Source organism: Bombina bombina, chromosome 5 (assembly GCF_027579735.1).
Source record: "Bombina bombina isolate aBomBom1 chromosome 5, aBomBom1.pri, whole genome shotgun sequence".
Classification (NCBI taxonomy): domain Eukaryota; kingdom Metazoa; phylum Chordata; class Amphibia; order Anura; family Bombinatoridae; genus Bombina; species Bombina bombina.
The window spans coordinates 803,070,859-803,088,442 of NC_069503.1; the positions used below are offsets into that span (position 1 = coordinate 803,070,859).

The 17,584-nt window shown below is 44.3% G+C and overlaps 1 protein-coding gene across 1 annotated transcript in view; it reads right to left on the reverse strand.

The window, feature by feature from the left end:
* CEP192 (centrosomal protein 192) overlaps positions 1 to 17,584 on the reverse strand; it is a 1,162,204-nt gene that overhangs the window by 923,074 nt on the left and 221,546 nt on the right. Inside the window, exon 10 of the mRNA XM_053715857.1 lies at positions 8,371 to 8,728. Within this exon, the coding sequence (XP_053571832.1) occupies positions 8,371 to 8,728 (358 nt within the window). The remainder of the gene's footprint in view (positions 1 to 8,370; positions 8,729 to 17,584) is intronic.

The following is a 17,584-nucleotide window of genomic DNA, read 5'->3' on the forward strand; positions in this document are numbered from 1 at the left end:
CCAGCTCTCTAACCCTCTCCCCTACCTAATTGCCGCCATCTTGGGTACTGGCAGCTGTCTGCCAGTACCCAATTTGCCCCCAAAAAAAGTGTTTTTTTGATCTTTTATTGCCATTTTAAATGTTTTCTGTAGTGTAGCAGCCCCCCACAATACCCCAACCCCCTCCCCCTCCCAGATCCTTATATATTTATTTTTCCCCCCTCTTCCCTCCTCATTGGTGTCAGTGTGGGCAGCTAATCGCATGCGCGCCCCCGCACGCTCCCGGCACCCGGCGTGCACATTGCACTTACAGGAGCCGGATGCCGGGTAGCGATGGGCCGCCCACCCGCCTCCCTGTTGCGCTCCCACCCACCAACGAACCGGCACCATCGCTACCGGTGCAGAGAGGGCCACAGAGTGGCTCTCTCTGCATCGGAGTCTTCTGAAAGGGTATTGCAGGATGCCTCCATATGGAGGCATCACTGCAATACCCTGAGAGCTGCTGGAAGCGATTGCGATCGCTTCCAGCACTCTCTTAGACAACTGACGTACCAGGTACGTCTATTGTCATTAACTGTAAGTTAATGCATGACGTACCTGGTACGTCAGTTGTCATTAAGGGGTTAACAAGGTCTTAGACCATATGTCTTAAAGGCAACCTCTTTATTTAACAATACTCAGAGGATTCAACAGAGGCCACAAAAAACAAGGGATGATATGGAGCATCCTAAAAAAGGAAGGATGATTGGTCACTAGTTTTGATTCAAACAATCACTAAATTAATCTTACAAAAAGGTTTACAAAAAAGGAAAACAAAATATAAAAATATAAATATACATACATACATAAGATGCAATGACAGCATTAACTTTACATGGGCAAGCCCTTAATGGGAAACGAAACACAACATTTTTCTGTCATGATTCATTTTGAACAGTGCATACTGTGACTGAACAGTGCATACTGTGACTGAACAGTGCATACTGTGACTGAACAGTGCATACTGTGACTGAACAGTGCATACTGTGACTGAACAGTGCATACTGTGACTGAACAGTGCATACTGTGACTGAACAGTGCATACTGTGACTGAACAGTGCATACTGTGACTGAACAGTGCATACTGTGACTGAACAGTGCATACTGTGACTGACTCCAGCTACCCGACTGGGAAGCTCTGCCAAAGGATTCTTCCAGCACCTGGAACCTGACGCTATGTAACGGAGAAGAATGATTTTAGCAGTTCCCACCCAAATAATTAGACAGACTAACAATCCGGTAAAACAAGAGGAAGTATTTTTTTTTTTGGAAACATACAACATTTAAAATCTCCCGCCATTCCTGCGCCTCCATAATGACCAATGGCCCTCAGTGTCCAGCGGTACAGGGAGGGTGCATTTGGGGTGATCCCGGGGGGAGCAGCACTTCCAGGGTGTCGCTGGAAAGCCCTTGGCACCCAGTTGCTTCAGTCCAAGAAGCGCCATGATCCATGACTGGGGAATGGAGTTAGGGGCTACCCAGTGTACACCACGAACACCACTGGGAAATGGGTATTGAGGGGAGGTCCGAAACCCCCGGTTCCTAAGAGGGCTCACCCGTGGAAGTCACCCCAAGTCTAGTCCTCCCTGAGAGGTATCAGTCCCCAAAAGAACGGAGCCCTAGGAAGAGGATCTGCTGGTGCGACCTAGGTTAAAGGGGACCGGGAATCTGAGCTGCTGTGGCCGGCCGGGAATTCAATGTGGCCGGCCGGCAATTCAATGGGGCCGGCCGTCTGCTGAATAAGGCTCAAAAACCCTGGTTCCTTATGGAGCTCACCTTCGAAAATTGGCCCACATCTTACCGTTCCCACGGGGTACCAAGCCTTAAAAGAGCAGAGCTCTGGGGCAAGGGGCCTCTGAAGCAGCCGCAGGTAAAGATCTCCGGAGGATGCTGGGTGCGGCGGCCGGCCAGTAGATACAGGGAGCTGGCCGGCCGGAGAGGGATAGGTCGGTCAGAGACCAGCTCTTTCAAAATCAGGTTCACACACAAATCTTTACAAAAAGGAAAGGTCTAGGGGATTGTGGTTGGTCTGAGGAGCCCAAAACCGCCAAGAGGTAGTAGGGGTTTAACCCTTGCAGCCCGGTAACCATGAGAGCTTCCCCCTTCCAGTTCAGCAGACCCGGCTAAATCCATAAACGGGTCGGCCTGGGGCTGTCCGAGGAGCTTATGCCACTTCAGTCTGCCGGGGAAAGCATGGAAAGCCCATCAGCTTTTCCATTGTTTTTTCCCGGCCGGAACTGAATGTCAAAGTTAAATGGCTGCAGGGATAAACTCCACCGCAGCAATCTTCTGTTGTCCCCAGAAACTCTTAAGCCATACAAGGGGGTTGTGGTCGGTGAAGGGTCTCCCATAGAGGTAGGGCTCCAATTTCTTCAGGGCCAGACACTCCTCCTCCACCGCCGAATTGCCTCTCTCTCTGGGCAGCTTACTACTGATGTAGGCTACGGGGTGGTCTTGTCCTCCTTCGTCCACCTGGCTCAACACTGCTCCCAAACCGAACATAGAGGCATCTGTGTGGACACAAAAACGTTGGACGGGGTTAGGAGCGGCCAGGAGCAGAGATTAAGGCAGAGTTAAGGCTCTGCAAGGCAGTTTCGCATTCTGGGGGCCACAGGACCTGTCGGGGAAGTTGTTTAAGGGTTAGGTCGGTCAGGGGTTTGGCGAGGGCACTGTAATTAGGGACAAATATCTGGTAGTACCCTGCGGTTCCTAGGAAAGCCAGGACTTGAGTCTTGGTTTTAGGAGTGAGCCAGTTTGCCACTGCTTCAATCTTAGCCGGCTCTGCCTGCTGCTTTCCGCAGCCCACTCGGTGGCCCAGGTACACTATGGTGCATTTGTCAGGTTTCAAGGATAGCGAGGCGGTCTAGAACGACAACTAAGTAGACCAAATGGTCCTCCCAGGTGTCGTTATAGATGACGATGTCGTTCAGGTATGGTCAGGCATAGGCCTGGAGGCCATCCAGAAGGTGATCCACCATCCATTGGAAGGTAGCTAGGGCGTTTTTCATCCCAAACGGCATGACCTTAAACTGGTGGAGGCCGAAGGCGTTGATGAAGGCGGACTTGGGGACGGACTCGGGGTCTAAGGGGATCTGCCAGTATGCCTTGCAGAAGTCGAAAGTGGTTAGGAAGTGGCAGCGGGCGATTCTTTCTAATAGGTCATTTACTCAGGGCATAGGGTAGGTGTCAAGTTGTGGTTCTGTCATTGAGCTTACGGTAGTTGACGCAGAACCGGGTAGTCCCGTCCTCCTTGGGTACAAGCAGGCCCAGGGACTTTTGGATGGTTCAACAACACCTAGGTCCAAAATTCCCCTGAGATTACGGGGGGTGCATACTGTCCGTGACTGCCTCTAGAACCCTGTAGGCTGCCTGTCGTAGGGGGGCCTGTCCCGGGTCTCCACTCGGTGTATGGCCGCTGTCGGACTTGCTCTATCTGTCCAATCCCTAACCTCTCCTCTAGGGGTTTTTCGGCTACTCTTTGGGGGGGTTCTCATTTTGCCCGGGGAGCTCCGGCATGGGAAGACTCGGAGTCCTCCACAGCCGGGGCACAGATAGCGGCCACATCCTTGGTCCTTTCTAGGTACGCCTTTAACATGTTCACATGAAAGTTCCGGCGGACTCCATCTGAACATTTGGCTACCAGGTAGGTGGTGTTATTCAGCTGTTCCACCACCCGATAGGGTCCCTGCCAGGAGGCCTTTAGCTCGTCTGTTTTGACAGGCTTCAGAGCTAGGACTTTCTGCCCTACTCTCAAGGTCTGAGTATGAGCATTTTGCTTGTACCATCGTTTGTTTTCTTTGAGCGACCTGAAGGTTCTCTCACACCCTATCGGCGAGGTCCTTCAGCCGGTCCCTGAATTGGAGGACGTACTCCACAACAGATGGTCCTTTCGCTTCCGTGGCCCCACCCTATTGGGCTCACTAGGTGTAAGGGTCCCCTTATTTTCCAGCCATACACTAATTCGAATGGAGAGAAACCAGTGGATTCCTGGGGCACCTCTCAGTATGCAAAGAGGAGGTGTGGCAGGAAGCTCTCCCAGTCCTTGTAAGTGGACGAGAACGTCCAAAGCAATTGCTTTAAGGTCCCGTTAAACCGCTCACATAGCTAATAAGTCTGGGGGTGATATGGAGCACTGTGCAGGGGTTTGATCCTACATAGCCTCCACAACTGCCGGGTGATCTCCGCAGTGAATTGAGTTCCATGTTCGGAGATCACTTCCCAGAAAAAGCCTACCCTGGTAAATATCCAGAGCATTGCATCTGCCACGGTCTCCGCTTGGATATTGGCCAGGGGGATTGCCTCTGGGTATCGGATGGCATAGTCGACCACCATGTACGTACTTCTTCCCAGTGTGGCTAGGTCTGGCCAAAGGTCCAATTATATCCATGTCCACTCTACTGAAGGGCTCGTCAATAATGGGAAGGGGATGCAGGGGAGCCTTAGTGTGGTCTTTTGCCTTCCCTACCTTCTGACACACTGGGCAGGTTTTACAGTAGTCGTTAATGTCTACTGTGATTTCAGGCCAAAAGAATGTCTGGGTCAGACATTGGTGGGTCCTGGACTTTCCTAAATGTCCAGCTAGGGGAATATCCTGATCTATCCGCAGTAGGTCGGATCCGAAACTTCTTTGGTATAACAAGATAACGTTTGGGTACCGGCCATTTCCTCCTCTCGGAGATCCAGTACAGAAGCCCTTTAACACTGAAAAGGTTCCTCCCCGGGGCCCTGGGGGTCAGTACCTACTCGGTCTCGGGCTAAGGTCGGGTCGCTCAAGGTCTCCTGGGCAAAGTTGGAGGGGGTCGCCAAGGAGGGTTGGTCAGGGAATAGGGCAGGAGTGGAAGGTCGTGGGGAAAGTAGGAGTCAGGTCAGAAGGTCGGGGCAAAGTAGGAGTCAGGGCAGAAGGTCGGGTTAAGGTAGGAGTCAGGGCAGAATGTTTCACCTGGGTCCGAAGATCCGGTGCGATAGTTTGGCACCTGCTAGCAGGTGGTCACTAGACAAATATCCAGAGAGTTATTCCCCACAAAGGCTGAGGCAAAGTGGCCGAGGTCACTCCCCAACAAGACCTTGGCAGGTAGCCGTTTCATGATGCCCACCTCCACATCACGGAAGCCGGCTCCCCAGTTTAGGTGTACCCAGGCTGTGGGGATATCCAATATGGCACCAGGTGGGGTTGGATCAGGGAGACTGTGGCTCCAATGTCCCTAAATCCCTGGGCCCCCTGCCCATTGAACCAGACGTCCTGGCAATGGTGCTGCTGGTTATCCTTGGTCACAGGGCTGACCTCATGTAGGATGCGCACTTCGTCATCTGCCCAGTTGGCATAGTTGGCAGGGCCCGCTGCATACAGGCAGCGAGCAGTGGCTGGATAAGTCCCGACTGGAGCGCTTATCCACTGGGCCAGAGAGGGGTTCCTCAGTTGCTGTGCTAGGGAATTTCTTGGCTGTGTCTGACAGTATCATCGAATGTGGCCGGTTGCCCAGACCTAAAGCAACCCCTGGTATTGCTGTCCCAGGCCGGGGAAACAGTGGGAGGCCAGGCATGGGGTAGGGTGGCCGAGGAGCAGCTGGGAGAAGAGCCAAGGTGGAAGCGGAGCGGGTTTCTGGCTGGGGTGCTGGGGCAGTCTGGTGCAAGGCATCCACCTACTGGTCTGCTAGGGCGGCAGCTTAGTCTGCCGCTCTGGGTTTTTTTCCTTCACCCAGCCCCGTACCTCCGCCGGGGTGCGGATATAAAATTGCTCCAGCAAGAGGAGTTGAATCGCTTTGTCTCGGGTGGTTATGCAGGAGCCAGTAATCCAGGACTCCAAGTGCCGAGCTAACCGGTGGGCCCACTGTGTATGGCTGCCCCTCTTGTCCTTGCAGCTCTAGGAAATTTAGTCGGTGAGACTCCGCAGTGAGTCCATAGCGGGCAAGGATGCGCTTTTTCACCTGGTCATAGTTGGCTTGATCTTCGGAGGGAACAGTGTGGAAAGCCTCCAGGGTCAAACCGGAGAGCATCCCGATCAAGATGGTAACCCTGTCTGTAGTGGCAACTCCCTGCATCGGGTTTCGAACAGCTGGAGGTAGCGGTCAATATCCTCGCCCTCCTCTTCCTTGAAGGCCCAAAAGGCCTCATGTGATAACTTCTTCGGGCGGGGCAATGGGTCCAGAGGATCCGGCAAGACTCCCCCCCTAGACTTCTGGAGCTCCATCAGATGGACCCTGGTGGCGTTAGCAACTACCCGAGTAATGTTTTCCTCGGATGGGTTAGGTCCATAGAGGGCCAGCCGCCACTGGACCTGTCTCTCAAGGTCAGACATCACTGATCCTTTCTCCCTCTTGGCTACCACCGGCCTCACTACCGGGTGCACTAGCCCGATCGTCCATCAGCTCCTTGATAAGCACTGCCTTAGACTTGTTCCCGGCAGTTTTCCCTCAGGCCTCCAGTAGGCTCTTTAGTTCTTCCTTCTGGAGCCTCTCATACTGCTCCATCCGTGTGTGTCTTCAGGTGGTGGTTTGGACGCTCCAGGTAGATGGAAACTTCCAACCGCTGCCACCAATGTTACGAACTCCGGCTACCCTGACTGGGTAGCTCCGCCAAAGGATTCTTCCAGCACCTGGAACCTGCTGCTATGTAGTGGAGAAGAGTGATTTTAGCAGTTGCCACCCAAATAACTAGACAGACTAGCATTAAGGTGAAACAAGAAGTAGTATATTTTATTGGGAAAAACACAAACCATTTAAACAGAAACTGATCTTGATAAGTCTTATCGGTCCCCCAAATCTCCCGCCAATCCCGCCCCTCCAGACCGGCTGGTGCCTCCATAAATGTCCAATGGCCCGCAGTGTCCAGTGGTACAGGGAGGGTGCATTTGGGGTGATTCCGGGGGAGCGGCGGCACTTCCAGGGTGTCGCTGGAAAGCTCTTGGCTCCCAGTTGCTTCAGTCCAAGAAGCGCCTTCATCCATGACTGGGGGTCGGAGTTAGGGGCTACCCAGCGTACACCGGGAAGACCACTAGGAAATAACCCAACTCTAGGACGAGGGGCCGCTGGAGCGACCTGGGTTAAAGGGGACCGGGAATCCGAGCTGCTGTGGCTGGCCGGCAATTCCATGGGGCCGGCCGTCTGCTAAATAGGGCTCGGAAACCCCGGTTCCTTATGAAGCTCACCTCCGGAAATTGGCCCACATCTTATCCTTACCACGGGGTACCAATTCCCAAAAGAGCGGAGCTCTGGGGCAAGGGGCCTCTGAAGGAGCCGGAGATAAAGATCTCCGGAGGATGCTGGGTGCGGCGGTGGGCCGGGAAATACAGGGGCCTGGCCGGTTGGAGAGGGAGAGGTCGGTCAGAGACCAGCTCTTTCAAGATCAGGTTAACACAAAAATAATTACAAAAGGAAAGGTCTGGGGGATTGCGGTTCCTCTGAGGAGCCCAAACTTGCCAAGAACTAGAGGGGGCAGCGGTAGTAGGAGGTAGGGCTTTAACCCTTGCAGCACGGTATCCGTGACACAAACATTTTTAACAACTTTACAATTTTGCTTCATTCTCTTGGTATTATTTGATGAAGGAGGAGAAATGCACTACTGTGAGCTAGCGGAACACACTGGTAAGCCAATCCCAAAAAGCATATATGTGCAGTCACCAATATGCAGCAAGCTCCCAGCTCCTGAGCCTACCTAGGTATGCTCTTCAGCATAGGATACTAAGAGAATACACTGCGTGCATCAGTACACAACTTCTGTCTTGCTATAAGGGTTTAGTTAACAGTCCTGTGCTTTAAATGTCTTTGTTGTACAGCTCAATAATAGCCCGATATCTCCTTGGTTGCCCATACTACATAAATTACATGCAAGTGTCATGCCCTAATAAATGTCCTTGCCTCATGCTTAAACAGTTGAACTTACTGACAAATGCCAGATGTATGTTTATTTGGAAATTATTACATAGGTCATCTTTTTATGTCCCTTTAAAAAAAAAAGACAAATCACCTCTTGCATTTATGTACAAAATTTTACACCAGTCTCACTTGATGCCTAAAATGAAAGTTTCCATTACATTCAAAACACTGCAAATTGCGTAAGCAAGCACAAACTAGACGATTGTTTAGAGCAGTGAAAAAATGAATTTACAGCTGGACCTAAAAATTAAAAATGGGCCCCTCTCAAAGAAGTATCTGTAGCGTCTCAATTCTTGAATTTTTCCTTTAAGGAAAAGAAAAGACTAGAATACCAGAGAGGGAGGGATTAATTGCTCTTAGAGCTTTGAGAATGATTTCCTCCTCCTAGTGGCAAGAAGTTGAATCCCAGGAGTAATGGCTAGTGGACTCTCACCACCATATGTTTTTAACACAGTGAAAACAATTGTCAATAAGAACATACCTTCTCCATCATTGCTGGGACCAAAGCTCCAAAGAAATGGCTGTGCCTGGGTAGACTGCCAGGGTGGTGATGTATCATTCCGGCTCCGCTCAAAAGTAGGTGATAAATAAGCATCTGATAAGCAGTTCACTTCTTTACCATCAGCTAAAGTTGCATTAATCCTGTGGATACTTTCAGATTTCTTGTCACAGCCATCTTTCCCAATACTCGAAAATACCCGAGATAAGTGAATACTATCATGAGATTCCTTCTCAGCAACTGACTGCAGAAGTGTCATATCCCCCTTCTCAAAATATAGACGGTCCAATTTTTGACCACTACTGAGGTCACATGATAACTCACAATTCTTGATGTCATCCTAGAAAAGAAAAATATAGCATATACAAATGAAATCCATATATACCCAGTACCAGACTATCTAACCAAACTAAAAACACATTCTTTAGAAATCAAAGGGACAGTCTACTTGATAATTTGTATTTTTTAAAGAGATAATCCCTTTATTACCCATTCTCCAATTTTGCATAACCAACACTGTTATGTTAATATACTTTTTACCTTTGTAATTACCTTGTATTTAAGCCTCTGCAAACTGCTTCCTTATCTCAGTGCTATTAACAGTCATACATATTAGCCAATCAGTGCTGACTCATTTGTAACTCCACAGGAGTAAACAAAGTTATCTATATGACACACATTAATGTTAATGTTAATTAGCACTGTTAGCATTTTCTTCGCTTTTCACAATCAAAAGAGATAAAGGTGGCCTGCAGGGGCTTAGAAACAGGCATACATTTTGAGTTTTAAAGTATATTAATATAATGATGTTAGCTGTGCAAAGCTGGGAATGGGTAGTAAAGGTGTTATCTTTTAAAACAAAATTTGGAGTAGACTGTCTCTTTAAGATACAAAGGATGAAATTAAAAATACCACTCCGCATTTGAAAGAGATAATCTCTTAAAAGGGACCTAAATCTAATTATATTACATCGGAGAAAATATTCACCAGCAAAAACCGAGAAACAACATTAAAAACTCTGTTGAGCAGCCACAAAACTTTCTTCTCTACTGAGCTGGACAAGGCTGGAGGGCTAATCAGGAGGGGCATTTGAGCCTAGCTGCTAGTCACAGACCATGTTCAGCTCAGGACCAGCAATGCATTTATTTTTTAGATCTGATTAACCTTAGCCATCAGGCCTCTAACACCAGCTGTGCTTAACCGCAAAAGATATATTTCCTAAAAAGTAAAAAAACTAAAATTTATGCATACCTGATAAAAAAAAAATTATTCAAGATGTGGTGAATCCACGGGTTCATCTTAATTACTTTTGAGAATACCACTCCTCTCCAGCAGGAGGAGGCAAAGAGCACCACAGTAAAAACTGTTAAGTACCAAAAGTAAATGGAGAAAGGAAAGCAACACAAGGTGTGGAGGTTTATGAGGTTTAGTAAAAATCCACAAAACAAAAAGGGTGGGTCCATGGACTCACCACATCTTGAAGAAATAATTTTATCAGGTAAGCAAAAATATAGTTTTCTTCTAAAGATGTGGTGAGTCCACGGGTTCATCTTAATTACTGTTGGGAACCAATACCCAAGCTAGAGGACACAGATGAATAGGGAGGGATAAAAACCAACATACCTAAATGGAAGGCACCACCGCATGAAGAACCTTTCTCCCAAAAGTTGCCTCAGCCGAGGCAAAAGTATCAAATCTGTAAAATTTAGAAAAGGTATATAAAGAAGATCAAGTTGCGCAAATCTGCTCAATAGAAGCTTCATTTCTGAAAGCCCAAGAAGAGGTTACGGCTCTGGTGGAGTGAGCCTTAATTCTCTCTGGAGGTTGCTTCCCAGAAGACTGAAATGCCATACGAATCACACTTCGCAACCAAAAAGCAAGAGTAGAGGCAGAAGCCTGCTGAGCCCTATTCTTTCCGGAAAAACAAACAAGAGCAGAAGACTTTCAAAAGTCTTTAGTCGCCTCAAACTAAAACTTAAAGGGATAGTCTAGTCAAAATTAAATTTTCATGATTCAGATAGGGCTTGCAATTTTAAACAAGTTTCCAATTTACTTTTATCATCAAATTTGCTTTGCTCCCTTGGTGATATTTTTGAAAAACTAAACCTAGGTAGGCTCAAACTGATTTCTAAACCGTTGAAAACTGCCTATTAGCTCAGAGCATTTTGAAAGTTTTTTACAGTTAGACACTACTAGTTCATGTGTGTCATAGATAACATTGTGCTCACTCACGTGGAGTTATTTAGAAGTCTGCATTGATTGGCTAAACTGCATGGCTGTTAAAAGCACTGAGATAAGGGGCAGTCTGCAGAGGCTTAGATACAAGGTAATCACAGAAGCAAAAAGTATATTAATATAACAGTGTTGGTTGTGCAAAACTGGGTAATGGGTAATAAAGGAATTATCTATCTTTTTAAACAATATATATATGTAGACTGTCCATTTAAGAGCACGGACCACGTCCAAATTATGTAACAAACGTTCCTTATCCGAAGGCAGCTTCGGACACAGAGAAGGAACAATTTCCTGATTAATATTTTTAGTAGACAACTTTGGGAAGAAATCCCAACTTAGTGCGAAGAACAGCCTTATCTGCATGAAAAATAAGATAAGGAGAATCAAAGTGCAAGGCAGACAGTTCAGATACCCTCCGAGCAGAAGAAATGGCCAACTGAAATAAAACCTTCCACGATAAAAGCTTAATATCAAGAGAATGCATCGGCTCAAACGGACGCCTCTAGAACCTTAAGAACAAGATTGAGGCTCCAAGGAGGAGCAACCGCCTTAAACACAGGCCTAATTCTGACCAAGGCCTGACAAAAAGATTGAACATTGGCACATCAGCTAAACGCTTCTGTAATAACACTGAAAAGGCTGACATTTGACCCTTCAAGGTGCTAGCAGACAATCCTAGCACCTTCTGAATATAAAAAAATAAAATAGATATAATACAGACTTGGAAGGAAGAAAAATAGAAGGGTTTTTTCTTTGCCATAAGTGCAAGGCTTGTAAATTTAGTAACAAAAGCAAGATAATGGAATCAACGAACTCAAACTACAAAGTATCCATTAAAGACACTATTAGATGTACAGATTGTAATATTATATATCTTAAACAGTGTCCATGTGCGAAACAGTATTTAGGACAAACAGGGCAACCTCTGAAAGACAGAATTAGACAACATCTTTTAAATATAGAAAAAGGTTTTAAAGACCATCTTTTATCTAAACATTTCAAAGATTGCCACAACCAAAAAACGATGGTCAAATACTGGGGCATTAAAAAAAATCAAGCTAGAACAGGGGGGGGGGGGGGGCAACATAACACAAGCTATGTTACGTGAAGCAGAAATGATAGTTAATTTTAATTCCCTTATACCAGGGGGTCTAAATGCAGAATTAGACCTAAATCCATTTAATTAAAAAAAAAAAAGGAGGAGGTAGTCCCAGATATCCATAGTATAAAAAACATCTTTATTAATCAAACTTTAAAATTGACATGGTTCACACGAGATCAAAAAGAAAGGTTTTACGCGTTTCAGCTAGGGCCGTACTCAAACCTGATAAGGCACCGGTGAGTGCCATTTAAAAAGAATTAGTGCATGATGGTTATTGGTTGGTGCTAAACACACCCCTATTAACCATTTAGTTGACTCAATATACATAGTAAATTTTTAGAACAAAATGAACGATCAATGAGGCAAAATGTGAAAAGACAGTATAACTAAGCAATATATATATAAGTATGCAGACATAAGCATTCAGTATTTAAAGGGACAGTCAAGTCCCAAAAAAACTTTCATGTTTTAAATAGGGCATGCAATTTTAAACAACTTCCCAATTTACTTTTATCACCAATTTTGCTTTGTTCTCTTGGTATTCTTAGTTGAAAGCTAAAACTAGGAGGTTCATATGCTAATTTCTTAGACCTTGAAGACTGCCTCTAATCTGAATACATTTCAACCACTAGAGGGCATTAGTTCACATGTTTCATATAGAGAACATTGAGCTCATGCACGTAAAGTGACCTAGGACTGAGCACTGATTGGCTAAACTGCATGTCTGTCAAAAGAACTGAAATAAGGGGGCAGTCAGCAGAAGCTTAGATACAAGGTAATCACAGAGGTAAAAAGTATATTAATATAACTGTGTTGGTTATACAAAACTGGGGAATGGGTAATAAAGGGATTATCTTTCTTTTTAAACAACAAAAATTCTGGTGTTGACTGTCCCTTTAAATGGCATAGATATATTTATATACACACAATTGGGTTAAATGCTCAATAATGTTAAAGGTGAGACAAAAACGCAACACGATATCTAACAGTATGCAAGCTCGTAATATTTTAAATGATATTAAGCAAAACCAAATAGAACCAAATAAATGATACTGTATGTGTTTCAAATATGGTTAATGCATACTTCATAGATAATTCATTTTTACTGAAAAGATTTTTTCCTTACTTACTAAAGAAATTATTCTATTTTATAAAGTAAGATTTAGGTTAAACTTAGAATAAAGTAATGAATATATACATTTATAAAAAATCATACTAAAAAAATGTGTATAAATGAAGTATGGCGAAGTACCTACATATTGCCAACCAAGTAGTGGTACATCCATATCCATATGTAAGACATACATAGATCAACTAAATGCATAGTATTTCAAACCAAAGAGGCAAATAATTTGGTTTCAGTAACAGTTGTGGTATTCATAACTGAAAGAACATAGGACTTATCAATTGTTAATTAAAAAGTTTTTATGATGAATTAAATAGTTTTTATTGTTGATTAAGACCAAACCTAGTCAAAAACTAAACTGAACCAAATGTCATCACAATTGGTTGGGATGTGCACTGGACCATGGAACGATAATTTCCAATGATTTATGATGTCAAACTCATAATTAAAGCCATAAGGGACCCGAGTATGAAGTTTCATGATCCAGTACACCTCCTGTTTTGCCAATAGTTGGTCTTTGTTACCTCCCCTAGGGGGCAATCGTATTGTTTCAATGCCTCGCCATTTAAATGATCTAGTATCCTTGCCGTGCACATCTATGAAGTGCCTTCATAGAGGTGCACGGCAAAGATACTAGATCATTTAAATGGCGAGGCATTGAAACAATACGATTGCCCCCTAGGGGAGGTAACAAACACCAACTATTGGCAAAACAGGTGGTGTACTGGATTCATGAAACTTCATACTCAGGTCCCTTATGGCTTTAATTCTGAGTTTGACATAAATCATTGGAAATTATCGTTCCATGGTCCAGTGAGTATGAATTTTTATATATGTATATATTCATTACTTTATTCTAAGTTTAACCTAAATCTTACTATATAAAATAGAATAATTTCTTTAGTAAGGAAAAAATCTTTTCAGTAAAAATGAATTATCTATGTAGTATGCATTAACCATATTTGAAACACATACAGCATCATTTATTTGGTTCTATTTGGTTTTGCTTAATATCATCTAAAATATTACGAGCTTGCATACTGTTAGATATCGTGTTGCAATTTTGTTTTTATCTCGTCTTTAACATTGAGCATTTAACCCAATTGTGTGTATATAAATAGATCTATGCCATTTAAATACTGAATGCTTATGTCTGCCTCATTGATCGTTCATTATGTTCTAAAAAGATTTACTATGTATATTGAGTCAACTAAATGGTTAATAGGGGTGTGTTTAGCACCAACCAATAACCATCATGCACTAATTCTTTTTAAATGGCACTCACCGGTGCCTTATCAGGTTTATGAGTACGGCCCTAGCCGAAACGCGTAAAACCTTTCTTTTTGATCTTGTGTGAACCATGTCAATTTTAAAGTTTGATTAATAAAGCTGTTTTTTATACTATGGATATCTGGGATTACCTCCTCCTTTTTTTGCATTACTAACGAGGATTACAAGGAATTCTCTCTCATATGTCCCTCATCCTCAAGTAACATTGTGGCTACCCCCGGCGGTTTCACTATTCTTCAGCTCTAAGCACAGTCTGTGCCGGACTTTGCTGGAAAAACAAGCACTGTCTGGGATTGGTTCTCTTTCCATCACGTGACTCACCTATTCTTTCCCTGGATTGGAGAATCAACCATACACCTCACTATCACGGAGGAAACCTGGAACCGGCAAAGGATTGAGAGTGCCGCAGAGCCATGGTTACAGCAGGAGCAAGTTGAACAGTGCTGCGGCTGGTAAGATCCTGTATACGTCCTTCAAGTGGATAGAAGATACGAGTAGTAAGAGTGCACGTCTTCACTCTATTTCCGCATACGGTGGATACTCGTCTTAGTAAAGAGGTCGCAGTGGGTGAGTGCTCAATTGAGCAGTGCTTTGTATATACAACTTTCATCAAGTTTGTCTTACACAGACTATTGTTGGCTCGTTTATTTGTTTCTACATACCAGTGTCTCTTGTTGATTTTATAGAGCTATGGACTGCATTATATATTTGCAGTTAGCTCCAGTTTAATATAGAGTGCCTTTTGTCTGATAATCCATTTAATTAAGTCTAGTTGATGATCATGCACTAATTGTCCTTTTTTAAATATGAATTTTCTTCCCTTTTTTAAATATATTAAAATATAACCCCTTTTTTATATATTTAAATTTCCCTTTTTATATTACTATTATAAGAGTGAATGTTAAGTAAGTATGACAAATTTGTATAGCATTTTTATATAACATTTAGAATATATATATATATTTAGATGTCTTTATAGAATCTGAAAATGTGCAATAATTACAATATTGTGGCTATTTTTTACCATTGGAGTGTACATATTGTTAACAGATTGTTGACACCGGAACAGCACTGTCTTTAAGAAAGGCACTATATAAGAATGAAGAGATCTCCCACAAGTCATCTTGAGTAAGGTATTCGTACCGAAATGCGTTAAAGGACTTGTGCGAGCAGAAGGAATACCACAAGATTGTGAGCGATCCAGTTACACACAGACCCGAGATTCGCTTTCAATTTTTGAATTTGGAGCCAAAGAAATACCGGTTACCTGATTGGAGAAGGGTAGTACACCAGATGACCTCTCGAAAAACACCAGGCAGAAACACGCTGCAGGACGCTGGGAAAAGAACCGGTAAAAGAGAAACACCTTGGATCTAGTGCACAGGAAAATACTCCTGCAAACATCCTTTCAGAGGTCCGGTAAGACTTTTTTTCAATACTCTCGATTGCAAACAAACTTTTGCTCTTTGATATATTTTGCTTTAGAAGAAATAAAGAAATAAAGACTGTGGATATTACAGCTTACACCACGGTTCACGCTGACTATATACATCACAGTCCGTATCATACTCTTTGAGGAGTTTTTTTCTACACTTGTACTTTGATACAGACTGTGTCCAAATAAGGTATATATGCTTATGACCAGGATATAAACGAACATCCTTATAACATCCTTATTGTGGAATATCAAAACGGTGCTCACTTTTTTGAATAAGTGCCTATTTTTTCAAGCGTAATATACACCTATTGAAGATTTTATTACAAAACTCCATTAGGAGTTATTTATACATATATGTTTTTTATTTGAGTTGTGGCCCCAACATGAGAATGTTTTGTGTGAAAGAATAATATTGTCTATTTATTGTGTATTTTTTTGAGCTTATTAAATCATTTATATTGACATATAGTTGTAAATTGTTATTGATATACTCATTTCCCTTTTTCAGCTTTAATTAGTGCCACTCTTTTCCATATTTTTATCCAACATTTTAACTTAACCGTGTTTGGGAGAATCACGGTCTATCATTTGAGTGTGCAAAGGGTATATAAGAGTCCAGGATAGCAACCACCCGTTTTGCTAATGGACAAACCCTTCTCCAGGCCATCCTGGAGAAAAGACAAAATTCTTGGAATCCTACTCCAAGAATATCACTTGTCTTTGCACCAAAAAAATATATTTTCTCCAAATCTTACAGTAAATCTTCCTGGCTTACGAGAGTGAATCATAGTCTCAATTACTGACTCTGAAAACCCCCGCTTGGATAGGATCAAGCGTTCAATCCCCAAGCAGTCAGCTTCAGAGAAACAAGATTTGGATGTAGAAAAGGTCCCTTAAGAAGGTCCTTCCTCAGGAGAATCCTCCACGGAGGTAGAGACAACATCTCCACCAGATCTGCATACCAGATCCTTTGAGGCCAACCCGGGGCGTTCAGAATCACTGATGCCCTTTCCTGTCTTATGCAAGCAATCACCCGAGGCAGAAGAGCAAACGGGGGAAACAGATAAGCCATACTGAAGTTCCAAGGGGCCACCAGTGCGTCTATCAGACACGTTTGAGGATCCCTTGACCTGGACCCGTAGTTTGGAAGCTTGGCATTTTGACGAGACGCCATGAGGTCCAAGTCCGGAATCCCCATCAGTATATCAACCTGGAGAATATCCATTTCCCTGGATGGAAAGTGTGTCTGCTTAGGAAGTACGCTTCCCAGTTGTCTACTTCCAGGATATGGAAGGCTGACAGACAGCAACAGTGGTCCTCCGCCCACTGAATGATTCGAGACACCTCCCTCATAGCTAGAGAACTCCGAAGTCCCCCCTGGTGTTTAATGTACACCACTGAAGTTATGCTGTCCGACTGGAACCAGATGAACTAGCTAAAGGCCAACTTAGACCAGGCCAACAGCGCATTGCAAATTGCTATCAGCTCTAAGATGTTGATCGGAAGTTCCGACTCCTCGAGTCCAAAGACCCTGAGCCTTGAGAGAATTCCAAACTGCACCCCAGCCCACTAGACTGGCATCTGTAGTTACTTGCCTAAAGGTCTCCGAAAGCAGGTGCCCTGAGACAGGTGTTCCAGAGATAGCCACCACCAAAGAGAATCCTTAGTCTTCTGGTCTAGAACTAGCATTGGAGATAGATCCATATAATCTCGGTTCCACTGGCTGAGCATGCACAACTGCAGAGGTCTCAGATGAAAATCGGGCAAAAGGAATGATCCCATGGCAGCCACCATTAGACCAATTACCTCTATACATTGGCAAATGAGGGACAAGGCGTCTCCTGCAGGGATCTGCAAGACAATAGGAGCCTGTACGTCCTGGTCTCTGTCAGGAAGATCTTCGTCAGGACAGAGTCTATGATTGTCCCTAGGAACACTACTTTTGTTGCTGGAACCAGAGAACTCTTTTCCAGATTCACCTTCCACCCGTGAGACCAGAGGAAGG